Genomic DNA, 19605 nt, shown 5'->3' with positions numbered 1-19605 from the left:
GGTGGGGAGGCAGATGACTCACTGTGTCCTTATCTCCAGATGTCCTGAGGACAGGACATGGGCTTGTCACTCACGGGCTGTGAGGCCCTTTCAGAGGCCATGCCAACCTCAGCATAAGATCGCACAGCTCCGGGGATGCCTGAATGGGGGCTCTGGTGCTGTGACTCACAGCTCTAAGTGATACACACACTTGTCACATTCTGAAACTTTTCATTGTTTTAGGAATGTAGTTCTGCAGTTGTGATTAACACTGGAATCTGAGGGGGAATGTTTGAAAGAATTCACAGTTAAACAAGGTAGCCGCGGTGTCCCCATTCACTGTTTTCCCAGCATCCCTGATTTTTCATCAAAGTCACCAACAGCAGGAGGGTTTCAGAGTTCATTAGATGTGATCATTCTATAATTAATTGGCATCTCCTCTTTTGCATTGTTCTCTGGCGCATGCTTTATGGAGAGATGGCAGAATGGCTTTTTAATGAGCTTGCTCCTGAGAAGTTGCTAAAGTGATTATATTGCTATGTGTGTGGTAGGGGCGGGTGGGGGCTGACGGGGACTGTATATTTTCCTCAGGACTTCCATAGTGACTCCCAGAAATCAGACTGATCTTTGGAGCAAGGGGATAATTTCCAGGAGTGGGGTTTACAGAGAAAAGGCTGAGATTGGCGTCTTCCTTGAAACTGGTCTTTGTTCTCAGCTTTGAGATGGAAGCTTAGGGCTGGTGGCTCTTCTTGGTATCAGCATCCTGGGAACATTTGCTGTCATTGGTGGGTTTTTAGCGAGTCCGTGACAGTGTGTTGCCTATATGATTTTTGCCTGCTGTGTGCATAGTACAAGCTGAATAGGGAAAACTCCAAATGTACACACAACAGAATGAGATATTGTTGAAGACAAGTGGGTGGTGAATCTAAGCGAGGAGGTGTCTGGTGAGAGTTCTTTTTGGGCTCACCACTTGCCTTTCCGCTACTCTCTGGTGGTTTGTGGACAGTGTCACCAAGAAAATTGCAGTGCAACGTTCATTGGCTGGAAAGGGTTAACTCTGCCACTAACTAGCTCTGTGACCTTGAGCATGTCCCTTTATCTCACAGGCCTCATTGTCCACATCTATCACATAATCTGGTTCTGAAAGCCATTTTCAGCTCTACTGTACCAGTCTGCGAAATGTCTGTGTTTGGTACAGTAGAACTTTCCTGAAGTAGGGCTGTGTAACATGTGACTAAAAGAAATCACCGCTGTGAACCACAAAGTTATTGCCATGGGAGGGTGAGGACTGATACTGCTTCCTTGTAGCACAGGACTTAGGCAAGTACTCCTCTAGTTCTGAGCCCAGTTTCCCTTGTGGCTCTTGCTGGGTTCATGAGAAGGTCTCCTAATGGAACTTGTGAGCCCTGTGGCTCAGGTGCAGAGCCCCACTCACAGCTTCCCATCAGAGCCTGGGTTCAAGTTCTCCACCCCACGTGATGCTTCCTATTGTCAGCATTATTTCTCTCTGAAATTGTCCTGAAGGTCATTTCTTTCTCAAGTCAGTGAGTAATGACAAGACTTTGCAGTGTTCCAGGCTTCAGTTGTGACTCACCTCCCGCTCCCCACAGGAAACCAGAGAAAGCAGGATGAGGCCAGACTATTGAATTTTGTTAGGGGTGTGGAATTCATGATATGGACACATTTCTGAAATATTGACACTACGACAGGCCACATCCTGCCTAGCATGGTGACTGGACAGCTCTGGGGCAGCAGAGATTCCTTTTTGTGTGTGTGTGGGGGGGGGGGCGGGTGGTAAGCCGGAGCATTTTCTTCTTTTTCTTATCCCGTATTCCCAACAGATGTGTCAGAAGGGTAACTCTTTAGAGCAGGGGTCCCCAAACTACGGCCCGTGGGCCGCATGCAGTCCCCTGAGGCCATTTATCTGGCCCCTGCCGCACTTCCAGAAGGGGCACCTCTTTCGTTGGTGGTCAGTGAGAGGAGCATAGTTCCCATTGAAATACTGGCCTGTTTGTTGATTTAAATTTATTTGTTCTTTATTTTAAATATTGTATTTGTTCCCGTTTTGTTTTTTACTTTAAAATAAGATATGTGCAGTGTGCATAGGGATTTGTTCATAGTTTTTTTTATAGTCCGGCCCTCCAACGGTCTGAGGGACAGTGAACTGGCCCCTGTGTAAAAAGTTTGGGGACCCCTGCTTTAAAGCGATGTGGAATTCGGTGCTTTGTTTGGGAGACATTGTATACTCAAGTGATTGTCAAGGTGGAGCTCATGCTATGTCCCAGCACCTATAACTACTTCACATTTGGGGGACTGAAGTGGAAAGGCTCCTCCACGTCGGGAATTCACTCGGGGACGGGGCAACACGCGGAATGAATGAGAGCAAGGTTCTGTAGTCAGGTGGATTTGAGTTTGAGCTCTGGCGCTACCATTTCCTAGATGTATGACCTGGATAAGTTATTCATCTCCACTAAGTCTCGTCTTCCTCATCTGTAAAATAGGGACAATTGTGTTTACCTCCTAGATTGTCTTGAAGATTAAATAATGAGACTATATATAAAATACAAGACCTTATTAAAAGTTAGTAGTAGGACCTGACCTGTGGTGGCACAGTGGATAAATCATTGACCTGGAAATGCTGAGGTCGCCGGTTCAAAACCCTGGGCTTGCCTGGTCAAGGCACATATGGGAGTTGATGCTTCCAGCTCCTCCCTCCTGTCTCTCTCTCCTCTCTGTTTCTCTCTCTCCTCTCTAAAATGAATAAATAAATAAATAAAAATTAAAAAAAAAAAAAAAAAGAAACTCCCTTCCTATTTAAAAAAAAAAAAGATAGTAGTAGGGTTAGTTTAGGGGTAGTTATTTTTATTGCTGTTGACATTGATTAGTGATGATTTCATGAAAAAAACAGCTTTATGTAAATGGACAATAAGCTACTTAGCCAACGTTAAATACCATCAAAAAGCGAGAAGCTTTTCTGTCCTCACTCCGGCACTTCCAGTGTCAGTGAGTGGGGGACGATGCTCACGGTCACCAGCTGTGGAGGGTGAAACTGCATGTGCGGGCATTGGCCATTGAGGCTGGCACTCGTGCAGCCCAGGGCTTTTCTAAGACAACACAAGAAGCAATTGCCTCGCATCCTCAGAGCCAAGCATGGAGGGAAAAGTAGGTGCTATAAGAAAGAGAGACAGGACAGAGGCAGAGGTGGGGATGAAGGATGGGGAGAAGGAATATGAATTAATTTGGATTAAATGGATGAGAATCAGAAGTATTTATTTGGAATTGGTGTAAACGGGGCTCATGGGAAACTGAAAACAAAGGTGATAATTTATGTGGTGTGGATGAACTAAGAATAATGAAAAAAGCATGAAGGATGGAATCAGATTAAATGCTAACATACCAAGGAAATGGAGCAGTAAAAGCTTGAGGGCAAAGGTATATGGTGCTGGGAACTCAAGAAAAGCCTGCAGACATAAGTGAGTGGATGGGGGAGAGCTGCTGACCGAATGTTGAAGTAAAGTGTTTAAAAAATGGATTCTGGTTGAATTTAGGCAAGCTGTTTTAACACAGAGCTTACTTTAATTCAGTGAAAATATTTGCTTATATTTCGGTTGGGGAAGTATTTAGGGACAGGAGAAAAAGAGTGAGAGAGAGAGAGAAAAAAAAACCATCCAGGGGAAATGGGAAATATTGGCATTTTGTTCTCTAGTTATATGCTCTCTCTTCTAATATGTTCATATGTTGAAAGGAGACATTGCAAAAATGAAATAAAATAAAACGTGTGGCTCTCTGTCCATGCACAAGAAAGATAATACTTTGTTGGTAAGGTGAAATTGCTTGCATTGAGGAATTTTTAACTTAGTCTTTATATAGATTTTAGAATTTATTGAGCTGGAAGAGGTATCTCCCTGCCACCCCCACCAGTTTGGCTGTTTTTTGAGGATGCTGAATCCTTTAAACTTTTTGCCCTGGAGGATGTTAGGCAATGAGGTGATTTTTTTTTCAGGTAGCAGATGTTCAAGTTGGTAGCTGGGGCATGAATACTGGTTACCCAAGGAGGCGGAGTTATGGATGGGGGAGCCAGAGGTGTGGGTGATGGAAGAAGATGAGGCAGGCCTGGGACAAAGGGATTATTGTGAAGTAACAGAATCTCTGTGAAAGGAAGCATATAAAAACGGACATATGGTTTATTCATTGGGAAGAGCACTTAGTGCTGGCGTGAGTGTAAAAATGTCCTTTAGCAGCCAAGCCATTATGACCTCTCTCTCCCACTCTGTTTTTTGGTCTTTGTGTAATACAGTTTTCTTTCTCAGTAATTCAACCATTATGATCATAATTTTATTCATCTTCTTAGAATCAGCTCAATAATCCTTACATTGTGATGTAGGGGAAACCTTTACTTTCAGTTTTCTAAAAATCACTCTATTATGCTCATTTTAGTAAAAATCAATTTGTTAAAATGGTAATAGATTTTATGCAAAAAGAAAACGAATTATTTTTTACATTTCTTTTTTATCACATCTGAGGTTGGGGGGGGGGGGGGAAGCCTGCTATAGAAATGATGCTTTGTGTTAAATGAGCAGACGTTTCTAGTATGGAAATTCATATAAAAGCATGTTCACATTTATACTAGTAAGAGTGAGTCATGTTGGTAAAGTCAGGACAAAGGCCAGCAATGGAATCTTTGGTCGTTGGTCACAGAGGAGGGAGCAAAGAGGCCGTGCTTCTCACATGTGCTGTCTGGAGGGCTCCCTCTGGATGGTGATGAGGACATTCTAGATTTTGCAATGAAGGAGGTAAAGGGATGTTTTCAGGTGGAAAGGTAATACCAGTGTGCAATTAGCATTTTATATCTGCTTTGGGGTGGGTCATAATGAATCAAGATGTATCACAACCTTTTAAGTTTAATCAGGACTTAGGAAAATTGTTTGTTTTTAAATGAAAAGGTGGCTAAAGATATTACAAACAAACAAGATGAGTGTTATGTTTAAGAGGCAAACAAAAGTGCTTATTTTATACATATAATGAAAGTTCTTTACAGTTTGAAATTCATTTATTTTGCGTATTCAACAAACAAAGCACTTGCTTTGCATTTTTTCGAAGTCTTCTACAAATATACTGCTCACAAAAATTAGGGGATATTTCAAAATGAAAAGGAAGCAAAAAAAGGAAGCATTTGATTTTTTATTAAGCAAGGACATCAGGAAAGCAAACGACAAATCAAAGTTGATTATGCAAATGAGATGCAAAACCAACTTTTATTTCATTGGTGAAAATGTACTATACAAAAGGCTGAAAATACTGGAGTATCTGCCCATTCCCTGGTCCCCTAATTTTTGTGAACATTGTAGTAGCCCTTTTAATCTTCATATTAATATGACATAGGTACTATTTTTATGTCATGAATGAGGAAAATGAGATCCAGAGAAGTCAAGTACCTTGCGCACCTTCACAGAGCTCCTAGGCGTCTGGTCCTGGATTCCAACAAAACATTATTGCTTCTGTCCAGGCTCTTTTATGCTAACTAATGAGGGGGAAAGAAGTCAAGGAGATATTTTTCTTAACCCATTATTAAGAGGAAATGAGAAACATCCTAGTTTAAATACAAATTGACAATGAAACTACTTTAAGTGTCTTCTAAATAGATAAAAATTGGGAGGATCTTGAAGACATAGTGCCTCATCAAATGACCAAGACCTAGAACAAGGAAATTACAAAGGAGCAGTCTTCCATTTCCAGGCCCATTATTGTTGCTACTATAGCTACTATGACTGTGGTCATTACAGTTAAACCATTTTTTTAACCTTAGAATTAGAGAGAGACTTCCTTATAACTATCCTAGTATACACTCATTAAAATGACAAATGTTAACAGTGTATACCTATAAAATAAGAAAGGCAAACATTATCACATATAGGGGAAACTGAGGACCAAAAATATAAAAATGGCATAGCCCAGGTTATAGGATCCTCCATGGGCAGAATTAAAATTTGACTAGTATTTCCTGTCCCTTAGGCTTGCATCTTATTTAACAGATCATCTTGCTTCTTATTTACTTTGTTCATTCAGCCATTCCGTCAATGGGTATTAAGTGCCAATAGATGTTAGGCCCTGTGTCACGTAGGGAGCAGCAGAGGAGAAAGGAAAGGCAGTTTGTAGAGTGGGAGAGCTAAAGGCAGACAGAGCGTTAACAGGGAGTAGGGGCTCCTATCAGTGGTCAGAAGCAGCATGGATGATTCGGGATAAAAAAAGTTGCTTTTCTCTTTCTGGGCAGAGTGTTTATTGATGCTGTTTATGTTTTTAAATGATGCCAATATGATAGTACACTAATTTGTATAAATAGAAGTTCTAATTCAAGGTCAGGCCTATTAGCAGGACAAAATTGAATACCTTTGTTTAGAACTCTAGGGGGCCCAGCCACCACTTTTAACCTCCTTAGTGCTATAGATAAGAATTCTTTGAATTTATACAATAGCAACTGAAATGGGGCAATTTGAAGACATTAAAGGACCTATAATGTGCTGAGACACATGGCTGCTAATGTTTATCCATGTGTTGAGGCAGAAACTCATTAAACCCCAATTATGGGATGGAAGCTAGAATGAGGGTTAACTGTTAAGTTCACAAGGTGGAGAGAGTTTAATAGCGTTTGATATCTTGGATTTAGCATGTTCAAGATTTAAGAGAAAGAGTTGTTAAGGAGTGTGAATGAGGTGGTAGAAAACAATTTATGGGAGAATTTTATGATTCAGAAAATCTTTTGAGTTTCACTGATAATTTAGCAGCATGCTAGCTATTAACATTTATGAAGATAAAATTAGGGAAACATATTTGGGTAGAATATTTTAAACTCAACATATACACAGCAAGCACATTTATTTTATCATTATAATATGGTAATAAATGTAGGCTTTGCGAGATGCCTATTGCAGATGTCCTTTTAATGGATAATTAGTAGTCACAAAGTAAATAAACATATTACAATAAAAATGGAGGAGAAAATAAAAACATGAAATTAATACATATTTCATCATACATTATTTATCAAAAACCCAGTTAGGAGACACTCACTATTCTTTTTTTTTTTTTACAGAGACAGAGAGTCAGAGAGAAGGATAGACAGGGACAAACAGGAATGGAAAGAGATGAGAAGCATCAATCATTAGTTTTTCATTGCACGTTGCAACACCTTAGTAAGTTGTTCATTGATTGCTTATCTTATATGTGCCTTGACCGTGGGCCTTCAGCAGACCGAGTAACCCTTTGCTGGAGCCAGCGACCTTGGGTTCAAGCTGGTGGGCTTTTTTTTTTTTTCTCAAAGCAGATGAGCCGGTGCTGGCGACCTCGGGGTCTCGAACCTGGGTCCTCTGTATCCCAGTACAATGCTCTATCCACTGCGCCACCACCTGGTCAGGGCACACTCACTATTCTTTACCCCATCTCTGAAGACCTCGCTTTTGATGCAAAATCCTGAAATACGTTTTCATAAAGCCGTTATATTTGGAAACTAATCACAAAAGAGAATAGAGCATGAGTTGGGGGTGGGAGGTAGAAAGAAGGGAAGAGAATAGTGGCATCTCGTTCAGAAAAGGCAGTGAAATAATAGAATTTTATAAATTTGAGGATTTATACATTAGGTCATCTCTGATTGATAGAGGAGAGAACTGGAAGGGTTATGAGAAATCTGTACAATCGAAGGAATGACGCTGGGAAGACCACATGTGAACTTTAAAGAAAACTATTCTCTTTAATAACTAGATAATGTATGGAGCATTTCAGTGATAATGTTACTGACCGTGATCTTGGCTATTCTGTACATAGTGTATTCGGAGGTTTGAGGAAAGTTAAATGGAGCTTTGTAAAGAGTGCAGGTTAGGATGATATAAAAATGAATTGGTGTTAGGCAGTATTTCTTATGTCTCCTGAAGATGAAACATTAGTGAAGTACTTTTATGTGAATCAGAAAAAAAAGAGTTTTAAGAAAGTCATATGTAAAAATAAAGGGGAAAAAACCAACCTTTTTTTTTTAAGTTTTGGAATAATTCTTTTTAAAAAATTAAAGTGTAAGGACAGATTAAAAAATATGTATAAAATGGTGTGCTTTTCTTTGAAAAATAACCAATTTGAATTTAGTAGAAATTTTAGTTAAAACCTTGAAAATGGATCCTGAGAAATAATACATTGTATGTAAGGAAGTTAGTTCTGATAAATGAGTGGAGCTCTTTGGGGAGGCAGTTTACCATGGACATATGTTTAATGGGACTCAGAGTTCTGCCAGCCCACTCAGGTGCCAATGGAGAGAGCCTGGCTCTGTCTACCAGACAATTTTGATTTGCCCCACCCTTATGGAGGTGAAGTGAATAACCCTGGGCAAACCTGTTTCTGAAATTTCAGTTCCTTCCTTCTTCCTCATGCCCTACCTTATACCTGATGTTGTCCTGCACTGAGTCACTCCCTGCCCTTGAAGCCTTCCTTTACATCAGCAAGGATCTGGTAGCAGTATACCATGCAGGGGTAGATTATACATACATCCTTCAATCAGTGTTGTACAGTGAAATCTTTTACTATTAGAATTTATAATGGTCAAATGTGGGAGACTGTTAATGGAACCTCAGGAATTGGCAAGCAAGTAGAAAGAAAAGCTGGGGGTATGTTGGGGCTAGAGCGGCATTCCCCGCATCCACTCCAACCCTGTCCCCTCCCCTGCTGCTAGATTTTCTACATTTTCTAAGAGTCACTGCTTTTCAACCATTTTAAAAAGTAATATATTGTCATGGCATTTATTAAGCTAAATTTTAGTAGCAGCAAGACCATTCAAAGTAATCGGAAGTTAGTGTCTTTTGAATGTGCTGGTTATTTGGCCAACCAGTGCTGGTGTTGTTCCCATTCCTACAATGTTTCTATGTTCAGTTGCCAGTGTTAGGACTTGACTAGCCTATATAATGGAGGTCAAGCCACTAAAATTTAAAAAAAAATTTTTTTTGAATTTACTGATTTTTAGAGAGAGGAGGAGACACCGATTTGTTATTTTACCTTTCCATGCCTTCATTGGTTGATTCTTGTATGTTCCCTGACCGGGGATCGAACCTGCAACCTTGGCATACCAGGATGACTCTAACCAACTGAGCTACCCAGTTAAGGCACCACTTAAATTATTTAAGTGTCTGTAGTCAGAATAAGTTTTCATGGCCTGTCCCATATTTCTGTTCACCCTACTTACTCCTTTATCCTCTGTGCTTGTTGACGTGGGAACTAACCCAGGGTTGGACCTCATCCCTTAAGCTTTTAGGGTTGGAAGACCAGGGTTCCCTATTACCAGCTCCTCATGGGACTGGGTAATCCCACATCAGACCTGCTCGGCAGAAGTCCTTCCTTTTTGGATTCTGCATCTTTTCCTTTCTTCCCTTCAAAGGTTATCTACAGGTTAGACTCCTGTTATTTTGTTTGCAAAATAAAATGTATTTTTAATTTAAAACTCATTTTATATTATAAAGCACTCATCTGGTATCATAAAACATAACAAGTTTTTGTGTAGTTGTTTCTTCCCTCAGAACGTATCCTTCAATTACTATAACTGACATTCAATTTATGGAATTCAGTAAAGTAAAACAGTACTGCACATACTGTTTTCAGGCAAACAGTGTAAAGTTTTTTTTTTAAATCCAAGTTTGTTGGGATAGAATGGTTTGAACCATTTCACTAGTTGAGCTCAAGCTGATTGAAAGCCATCAATCCTTTTGTTGCAGGCAGGAAGCCAGAAGTCATTCTCAGTTGAGGAAATTCTTTTCCTTCATGGTAGAGTATTGCCTAGTTAGGTGTATTATGGGGTGTATGTAATGTCTTCCTCTAGAACCCTTGTTGTTTTCAGATTAAGGAGATTTTGTAAGAAGGACTATAGATTGTTCTAATATCAAAGCCACTGTTAAATGAGAGAGGTCCTAGGAGTCTAATGTAGAATTATATAATCCATGTCCTGATGAATAGAACCCAAGAAAAAGCTTGAGTCTGGTGCATATTTTACTGTATACAAGAGTAGCAAGATGCACTAGGAAATGTTTTAGAATAGCTATGCGGTAGTCCTGTTTAAAAGCTGTCTGTCTTCATTTTGTGAGTTTATGTGATTTAATGTCACCTCACTGGAATTCATTAGTGTGATTATGAACTTACAATATGGTGTTTGAATCCCCTTACTATAGGATATACACACTCTTCAGCTGTGCTCAACTTCTATTGTTGAAAGGAAATGATGATTTTTTCATACTGAATTTTCAATTGGTCATGAGCTTATTGAAGCTAGTACTGGTATTTTAAAAAGAGCAACAAAAGGTACATCTTCCTTCTCTGATAGACGTAATAAGACATTTTATGTTCCTAGTGTTCAGCAGAGAGTGTCAGAAAATCAATATGAATAAATTCAAGTACACAGGACTCAGACTATTCGAGAATGTATGAATGGCAAAATGACGGTATGCATTATTAAGTATTTTTTGCTTCACCCACATGTAAATATTAGCACTTAGGAAAGGTGCCATAGACTACTTAGAAATTTAGAAGGCAATTTGCTGGCTTTTTTGTTCTTTCTTTTCCATTCTTTCTTATTGTTGTTTAGTGTCTCAAAGCTTACAACTAATCTGAATTTGAAACTAAATACTGTCATTACAGAAGATTTTTTTCTGAGTCCTTCCAATTTCTCCGGGGACAAAAGAATGGCCGCTTGAAGCAGTAGAGAAACAGTAATTAGGGCAAATAGTAATAGTGTGCATGATTGAGGAAAATGTGAAGAAGGGAGGGAGAAAATGCAACAGACAGAGTTGTACAGCCTGTTACTAGGAAACCACATCAGCATTAAATACAGTGTGCTAATTGGCTATCCTGTTTCTGCCTGGGTACCAGCCTGGGCCTGCTACACAGCTGTTTCTGCTCTCTCTGGTTGCTAGGTAACTGCATCATTTCCACCGCCCCCCCTTTGTATTCTGGAGGCTAATTGGCTACTTCTGCTCCTGGTGTTGCTGCTGGGTACCAGTCTGGGCCTGCTGCTCTGCTGTTTTCCAAAGGGATTTAGTGGGGGGAGGGGAGGAAAAGGGAAAGGAAGATATGCTGGCAATTAATGGAGCATAAGTGCAAATTCTACACAATGTCTGGCACCTGCGTCCCCTCTTCCTGCTTTCTCAACTAAATCCTTCAGCTAAGAAAATGTTAGAATCTTAGTCTTTCTTTTCTCTGCATACCTTTTGAATAGGGTTTAAAGAAAACAAGATATTTGAAGACATTACTTAAATAATGGATTTGGTCTTCTTTAGAAGGAACTCGCAAATTTTTACACATCTATATTGGATGTGGGCATGATAGAATGTATGCAAACATTAAAATCACTAACTTATTAACCAGGCAGCCTCTTGAACATCTTAAGGGTAGTTCAACGTTATCTCTTAATGAACCAAATTCCTTTGTAGTCATTCTTTTTGATATCATATGGAGTATAAAAAAGTAATACGGACTAAAAAAGATTATGGGATTTTCCCAAATGTCTTACTCATTCAGAAGGAGCAAAGGGAAGTTTCTAGGCTCATGACTTTGCATTACAGATTTCATTCTCGTGGTGGGCACAGCACATGTCTCAAGTACTTTTTGGTGATATGTTGTATTTACCTAGAAATAATGCATGTTTTGAATACCTTATTTTCTTTCCTTATAACAAACAAACAATTGTGGTACAAAATAAACCTAAATCAGTTTTGTGATTTTAAAAACGTGTAATTACTTTCCATATAGTTGCATTTCCTATTTAAGTAGAGGTTTCCATTTCATCAGTAGGGAAATTTTCACTGGAACTGTGGGGAGAAAGATGCTTTAGAAGTGAAGTGATCCTTCAAGAAGGTTTCACGTTAAATAGTTGAGAAAGTGCATGTAAATTGGGGCTCCTTAAAGAGGCCGCTTCATCCCCCTGGGAAGGAGCTGTTTTATTGAGAAAACTCAGAGCATGTTGTGTGACTGCGCACAGACATAGTTAGCAAAGGCAACTCTTACTTCACGCTAATGGCTGGTACTGGTTTCCCATACTAATGAGATCTACCACCCCCTATTGAAAGTGAAGCAGGAGGAGCTCTATTCTGAGCAATAAGCCCTGCCGCTCTTAAGATCAGATCAGGCTCTATGGAATCAATTCTGCTTGAAGTACCCTTAAAATAGCTAGGAGGCCTCGAACTAGGCTAGGATGAGAGAGAGAAAACTGCAGTGTTCCAGAGATCTCAAGGAAACCAACTAGCCATTAGTAATGTCCAAACTGCACAAGGAAAGCTTATTATCAGAGGATAACTACAGAACACGTATAGTCCTATTTCTGCTATTTCTATTAATAGGACAAGCTATTAATCACTCAGAAGTATTTGTCCATTAAAGGACTTGCCCATTTGGCCTGACCAGGCAGTGGCGCAGTGGATAGAGCATCAGACTGGGATGTGGAGGATGCAGGTTCGAGACACTTAGGTTGCCAGCTTGAGCCCAAGGCTGGCTCGAGCAAGGGATCACTCAGTCTGCTGTAGCCCCCCGGTCAAGGCACATAAGAGAAATCCATCAATGAACAACTAAGGAACCGCAACGAAGAACTGATGTTTCTCATCTCTTTCCGTTCCTGTCTGTCTGTCCCTCTCTCTGACTCTCTCTGTCTCTGCCACACACACACACACACAAAAAAAGACTTGTCCATTTGATTATCAGGAACCGTCAGAAGATTCCTTCATTGCTTGACAAGTTTTGTATTCTGACTTTGGGAAGGGGTGTTTTTGATTGTTTTAGTGTTTAGTCTTTGCTGATGGCAGATTGTCAGAATAACAACTTTCCATGTATGTTATGGATTGTCCCTTGTTGGACGAAGCAGGACACAGGGTGAAAAGTTCAAAGAAGTCCTGGATGTTTGTCTTGTCCACCACTCTTCAGCCATCCGTTGGGTGTGGTGGTTTTGTGTATCTGCATTCTGGCACTGGGGAGACCTGGGAATCTCAAGGCAAGGCTCTTTGAAAAGGCTGACGTAGTCATGGTTAGCCTCAGCCATAAACAAGCCCAGGACTCGCTCCCAAACTTCCTCTCTTTCTTTATGCTCTTCTGGTGGCAGATTTGTTTTCCTTTGGACGTCTCCATGTTTAAAGTTATAGTGGGAGGACAGGCATGCTCTGGGGATTGATGAAAGGAGATATTCCATGAGTTGCTTCAACCTTATGGTTCTCCTCAGTTTTAAAATCCTGCCTGGTGAATTCTCATCTCCACAGAAAGTTACTACCTCTTATTTGAGGTAAATCAGTGACAAGCCTGGGAAAGAGGAATCTGTTGTCTGCTGGCTGCCCTGCAGGGCTGCTGCTAACCTGTATTATGCCTTTGAGAGACTCCAAGAAAGGTGCCTCTTCCACGGGGCAGACGCTGCCTTGTACTCAGCCCCCCTTAGCCCTTCAGTTGGACCCTGTGCTCACACCCTCACATGGCTGCCTGCTCACCACAGGAGCTGATCCACTCCGTTAGGCCTTCCCTGACCCTTCAAGAACTTGTGAGGCTAATGAGGTTCCAGCAGGAACATGAAAGTCACACGACTGTTCAAGAGGGGACATTGGAGCCTCCTCTCAATGGTTAAAGAGGCCATTATGTGTGAGAGCAGAACTTTTAGCCCAGCTGTTCTCCCCAAATATATGATCATTAGTTGCCTAATGCAGCAATTCTCAACTTGGGCCAATTCTGCCCCTTAGGGGACATTTGCCAGTGTCTGGAGACATTTTTTGGTTGTCACATACTGAAGGGGAGCGGGGTTTGCTGCTGGCTTTTGGTAAGTGGAAGGCAGGGATGCTGTTACACATCCTACAGTGCACCGGGCACCCCCACAAGTCACCTGGCCCTAAATGTGAGTGGTGCCAAGGTGGACACACACTGGCCTAATGCAGTCTTAGTTGGCCTTCACTTTTTCTTTTTGGATTACGCTGCACCACCAGCAAAATACTTCCTTTTCTTTTAAGACCACCAAACAGGTCTTGCTTTCCTTTTTATGATCTTTTAAAAGTTGACTAAATATAAAAATTGTATAATTCATTGTTTCTGTTGGGACTTAGAAGATGTGCTGTTTTATCCCCTGTGATATGAGGGAAATCTCGCCACCCCTGCCAGATGCTTAGCTTTCTAGATTTAATGGTAGTGATTGCGGCTGCTCACCGGCAACATCCTCTCCCCTCTTGCTGTAGGCTCCTGACGTGTAATAATTTAAGATTTTGCTGAGGCAGGGGTTTGAATCACATGAGCTGCCAGGCTGGTAGGTGGGAGGGAGGCTTTTAGCAGGGAAATGGGCCTAGCTGACCAGACACTAACGATCATTTTCTATCTGTCCTCTCACCAAATTATAACAATTGTTTCCTTGTTATCAAAAGGAGGTTGACTGTTAGGGGGGAAAAATGATTGAGGGTAAATGTTTTCAAACAAAAAATAGAACTTTTATTAGGAGTATGTGGTACTTCAGTGCACTTCTGTTCACTTACTATTCCGGTTCCAGGGAGAAAGGTGCTATCTCAGGGAAAAGGATTTAAATGGCATCATCTAATGGACATATACTTTATGCTTGCATTTGTCAGGAGATGTGAATTATGCATTGGCCCTTTCAGCTACACTCACATGCATAGAAAATAACATTGTCAGACGTGTCATCCCCAGATACAATGGACAATATGCTATTATAATTGTGTGGCATTGTCCTAGCTGTTTGGAGATAATACTGCTGACATTATTCTTCTCATACATGTGAATGTGGCTGTAGGAAGTACGTGACATCTGTGTCTCTCACATAGATTAGCTTATCCTTTGCCACTTGGAGAGGTTGCGATTAGTGAGCTGGCCTCCTGGGGTCATAGTAAGTGTCATGTTTTGGATCACAGTTGTTGTTGGACCTTAGTTTTAGGCCCAGTAGGGAATTAGTAATATTTATCTTGATGACCTGACGATGCAATTGTTGTTTAGTCAGCTCCCCAGAGCAGATGTGCTGAAGAAAGGGTAGGCTAAGGCCTTCCTCTCACGCTGGCTTTGGGAATGAGAAGGCAAGTGAGTATCAAGCCCAGGAATGGCTGCCTCCGTATTATGGCTTTATCCAAATAAGTAGCAATGATGATATCATCTGTATTGCTCTTCATAGTTTACCAGCTATTTTCTTGTACTTCACTTTATTTAGCCCCCACCTACCTGTGTGGAAGATATTCTCATGACTATCATTTTATAGATGAGGAAACTGAGGCTCAGAATGATTTTTCAAGTTTTTTTCTGCCAAACTGTAAAGCCTACCCCATTGGACAGGATTTCCTTTAGAAAATCAACTATATATATAAATATATATTACATATATATTACATATATATTTATATATATATATATATCATTTTTTTGAGGAGGGGGGATAAATTAAAACAGGACAGAAATGAATTCAGTCGTGTTTATGGTTCAGCAAAATAAAGGGCTTAATATTTGCCATCCTACTTATTTCACACGTAGTATCTTGTCCAATGTGACAACAAATTCAGAAGAGCTCAGAAAACTGAATGATTGTCTTATATATTCTTATTTGTCTGTTTTGATTGAACTTAAGAATCCTTGATCTTAGTTGTATTTTTTTTCTATTTTAAGAAAGCAAGTAGCTTTGAAAATGTCGTGTTGGTTCTCAGAGTGACATCTCAATACCAGTGCATTGCGCATTTTAGAAAATTTGTGGAGAGAAATTGCAAGTAGAAACTTTTCTTTGAATGCGGTCCTCTTTTATAACTAAGCTGGAAAATCCAAACAGCAGTGCCTTAGAGAAGTATTGGGTGAAGCGAGGAGTAGGTGGATGGCGGATTAAGGTGCACATTGCTGTCTTAGGTATACCAGAAGTTTTCTAGGGGAGTTTGAACAAATAATTTGTGGCTTTATTTTTATTTATATGATAAATGTGGAATTGTCAGAAGTGTCATCCCCATGTGTTTTATCTCCTTTTGTCCCACTTTTATGGATGTGTTAAATGTCTTAAGAGAAGATACCTGCTTGATACAGGAATTACAAATTCCTAATGAGCAAAGCTCCCAAACTCAGGTTGATTCCACTGCTGTGAGCATGGGTCTCTCCTCTGTACTCAGGGAAGCGTGCGGGGTGTGGGGAGCAGCAGCTGCTTTCTAACATTCATCGAAAAGATCTACAGGAACCTCCCAGTGATGGGCATTTGCATTGTCTTCCAAAGATCTGAGGAAAGAAAAGGTTTTAACCCCAAAAGGCAAGTTTCTACAAGGTACAAGGAATAGCATATGTGACTCTTAATTAAGGTCTCTACTTTTTTTAGTATTGTTTTCTTTATCCAATCTTGCGTTCCTGTGCATCTTAGCATTTTTAAATTTATTTCTCCCCCTTTTATTTATTCTGCCAAAGAAATAACCGTAATAAAAAGATATGATTGGCAGGGCCCACCCCCATTTCATAATCACCTTTCCCTTGCTTAGGATGTGACGCTAAGCATTTAGAAGGCTTGCTAACCCACCTGCGTGTCTTCTATCCCCTTCCTCAGGCAGATCTTGAAGGTTTTCTGCGGTTTTCCTTGGCGTCCATCCTCACCACCGAGAACAGTTAATAAGCAGTCAGGGGCTGGAGAGAAATCTTTCAACCAAAGGAAACCTTCCAATATATCTTCGGTACTGACGTCGCGTGAGCTAGAGGACCATGAGCACAAAGCTTATGGGATCAATTACCACGAGCTCACTGTTAAACATTTTTTTTAATCTGTTGTGAGAAGAATAAAGCAATAATTTAAATTAACTGAACAGCTTTTGCTCTATTGAGGCGTTAAATCTTTGTGTAAACACAATCACATTGTGCAAACATAGCTCTTTTCAGTTGGCTGATTTAGACAGTGAAACCACTGAAGTTTGGAGGTCTTTGGGTCAAGGGCCCGTTTTGCCACGGTTTGAAAGGTCACCTGCTCATTTGTGTCTGCCGCGCTGCACGCAGGGCCGGCCGTGAGCGGTACGGCTCCGTGCCCGCGGTACAGGGTGCGGCTGACCGTGGCCAGACCGCGGTCTGGGCGGCGGGGCAGCGGAGCTGCGCACACAGCGAGTGCCGCGCGCGGGTGGAAGTGCTCGCGGGCCCCCGGGGCGACGCGGGGAGCCAGCTCCACGGTGGAGAAAACAGCAGTTACAAAATAGAAATGTGTTAATTATTACACTGGGCCCATGCTATATAATTTTACACACACTTATATTTGTGATTTACGGCTTGCGGCTCCATACAGAGGAGAAGCTTGCTAATTTAGTCAAACTGATAGGGAGGCCTCGGAAGAGGATCAAATTGGAAGGAGACTACTGGGAAAAAAAAAAAAGAAGAAGAAAGAAAGGTTTCCTATAACAACCAAAAAAAAAAAAAGAAAAGAAAAAAAATTTAAAAGTGTCTGCTATGTCAGAGAGTTCCTTTGTTCATTTATTTTAATAAGCCGAGCTTCACTTTAATTATTCATATAAAGCCCTGGAAGGAGTGGACCTCCCGCCCACGGCAGCTGAGGCGGTTACTGCTGAAACAGCCTGCCCAGCTTTTCCTGATTGTCGAGTTTTCACCTGTGAGAGGTGGGAGGTTCCTGCATACCTGATGCCCCTTTCGAGAAGGTGGGGGAAGGCAGAGTGGTCCCAGTCACAGCTTGGGGCACCCCTCTAGGAATCAGGCTGTGCTGTCCCTATGTCATTGCTCTGAATCGTCCCAAGGTAGGGAGTGATTTCCCCACCCTCCGCAGGAGGAAACCGCAGCCTAGAAGAACCCAGGGGTAGCAGCTAACAAGTGGCCCAGCTGCCTCTGAAGGTCAGGTCTGACTCCAGAGCTCCTCCAGCAGTGTTTTGCTGGAATTTCCTAGGAAGGAAGCCAGGGAAAGGCACAGAAACACAGCCCAGCCCCCTCCGTGCTTCCACCACAGCCCATCCCGTTTGCTGTGCTTTCAGCCCATTTCCTGGTCTTAGCAGCAATTACCATCATCGTTTCCGACAGCTTTCCAAAGTGTTTCTTGTCTTGGCAGAATCTTGAATTACTTGTTCTGGGAGCTCTTCGGAAGCAAAGCACTTTGGAACAGAGTGCACTAGTTCCAAGGTACCCAGAGCACCCATGCCCCTTGCAGGGGAACTCCACTGGGACCCCAGGGTAACCGGACGGACCTGTTCGACTTAGATGTTTAATTACTAGAGGGAAGGGTGGAGGCTGCATGACCACCCACTCCTCATAGCAGGATCCTGGGAGGCTTTCCTGGTCCACACCCTTTTACTTCTCTTTGTCCCATCAGTTTCCATATCTTGCTGGCACCCCTTCCTGTGTTTTGTATTTGTTCGCTTCTCTCCTCCTCTGCTGCGAGGAGCAGCACATCCACGCTGCACCACTATCTGGTCCCTCTCGGACAATTGTAGAGCCCCTGGAGGGTCTCCTCACATCAGGTCATGTCCCTCTGCAGCCCACTCCCGTTCTGTAGCCAGAAGGATGTTTTTAAAGTTTAAATCTGATCATGTTATGCCTCTGCTTAAAAGCTCACAATGGCTTCCATTGTTCTTAGGATAAAATCCAAATTCTTCCTAAGTGTGATCTGTAAGAGTACGGTCCAATAGAAATATATAATGTAAGCCGCGTAATTTTAAATTTTCTAGAAGCTTTATTTAAAAAGTAATTCATTGTGCTAATTAATTTTAATACTAGATTATTATTTAACTCAATATATACAAACTTATCATTTCAACATGTAATCATTATAAACAATGATTAATGAGCTATTTCACATTCTCTTTTCGCCCCAAGTCTTTGAAACCTGGCATGTATTTTATACTTGGAGCACATCCCAGTTTAGATTGCTCACATTTCAAGTGCTCAGGAGCCATATGTGAACTCGGATTGGACCAAGCAGGTCTTTAAGCCTTGCCGTCTGGCCCCTGCCTGATTCTTCAGCCTCACTGTGTCTCTCTCACCCCATAGGACACAGACTCTAGATCCTCCTTTTTGCAAGTTTCTGGGTGAGGCATGGGGCAGGATGTGGCAGAGGGTGGAGAACCTTCCCCCTGCTAAGGAGTTTGCACAAATAACCCAACACAGAACATCTTCCTTCTGTCCTTCTACCCTGTGGGGCTTTCAGGCAACCCTGGTGCGGGTTAAGAGTGAAGCCCTTGCTTTGCAGTTGGCCTTGGGAGTTTTTATCTAGGACTGTGTCAGGTGACACAGGTGATTTTTGAGGAAGTGAAGGGAATGAGATGGAAAAACACTGGTAATAGTGATTTGTGGTATCAGTCTCTTCTGAGGCACATTGACTGCCTGCCCCATAGTGAGGTCATGTAGCCAGTAGTACTGTTACATGAGCTAAAGGTGAGAGTATGGGACCCGGGGCAGGAAGAGCAAGCTGTTGGTCACACCCCTGATTTCTAGTCTTAGTACATGACATTCCTTCACCCATTTATTTTATAAAAGGACAGCTATTATATGGGTGCATCTAAATAGTTCTGACATTCTTTCCAGTTGAAAGATTTATTTTATCTGGAAAGATTTCCAAAGGAAAAGTAAACATTTGTTCTGTTTTAATTATAGGCCATTAAATACTATAAAAGGCAAAGTGAGGTTGTGGTTAAGCTTTGGACA

The 19605-nt window shown here is 41.4% G+C and overlaps 1 protein-coding gene across 4 annotated transcripts in view; it reads left to right on the top strand.

Moving 5' to 3' along the window:
* KLF7 (KLF transcription factor 7) overlaps positions 1 to 19605 on the top strand; it is an 88161-nt gene that overhangs the window by 44135 nt on the left and 24421 nt on the right. Inside the window, exon 3 of one of the 4 annotated variants that reach the window (XM_066346675.1) lies at positions 16526 to 16788. The exons of the other annotated variants lie outside the window; for them this stretch is intronic. Coding sequence (XP_066202772.1) covers positions 16526 to 16536 — 11 coding nt within the window. The 3' untranslated portion in view covers positions 16537 to 16788. Of the gene's footprint in view, positions 1 to 16525; positions 16789 to 19605 lie in introns of those variants that run through there. 4 annotated transcript variants of the gene reach the window in all.

Source organism: Saccopteryx leptura, chromosome 7 (assembly GCF_036850995.1).
Source record: "Saccopteryx leptura isolate mSacLep1 chromosome 7, mSacLep1_pri_phased_curated, whole genome shotgun sequence".
In the NCBI taxonomy this organism is placed as follows: domain Eukaryota; kingdom Metazoa; phylum Chordata; class Mammalia; order Chiroptera; family Emballonuridae; genus Saccopteryx; species Saccopteryx leptura.
This window is presented reverse-complemented; position numbering and strand designations above follow the sequence as displayed.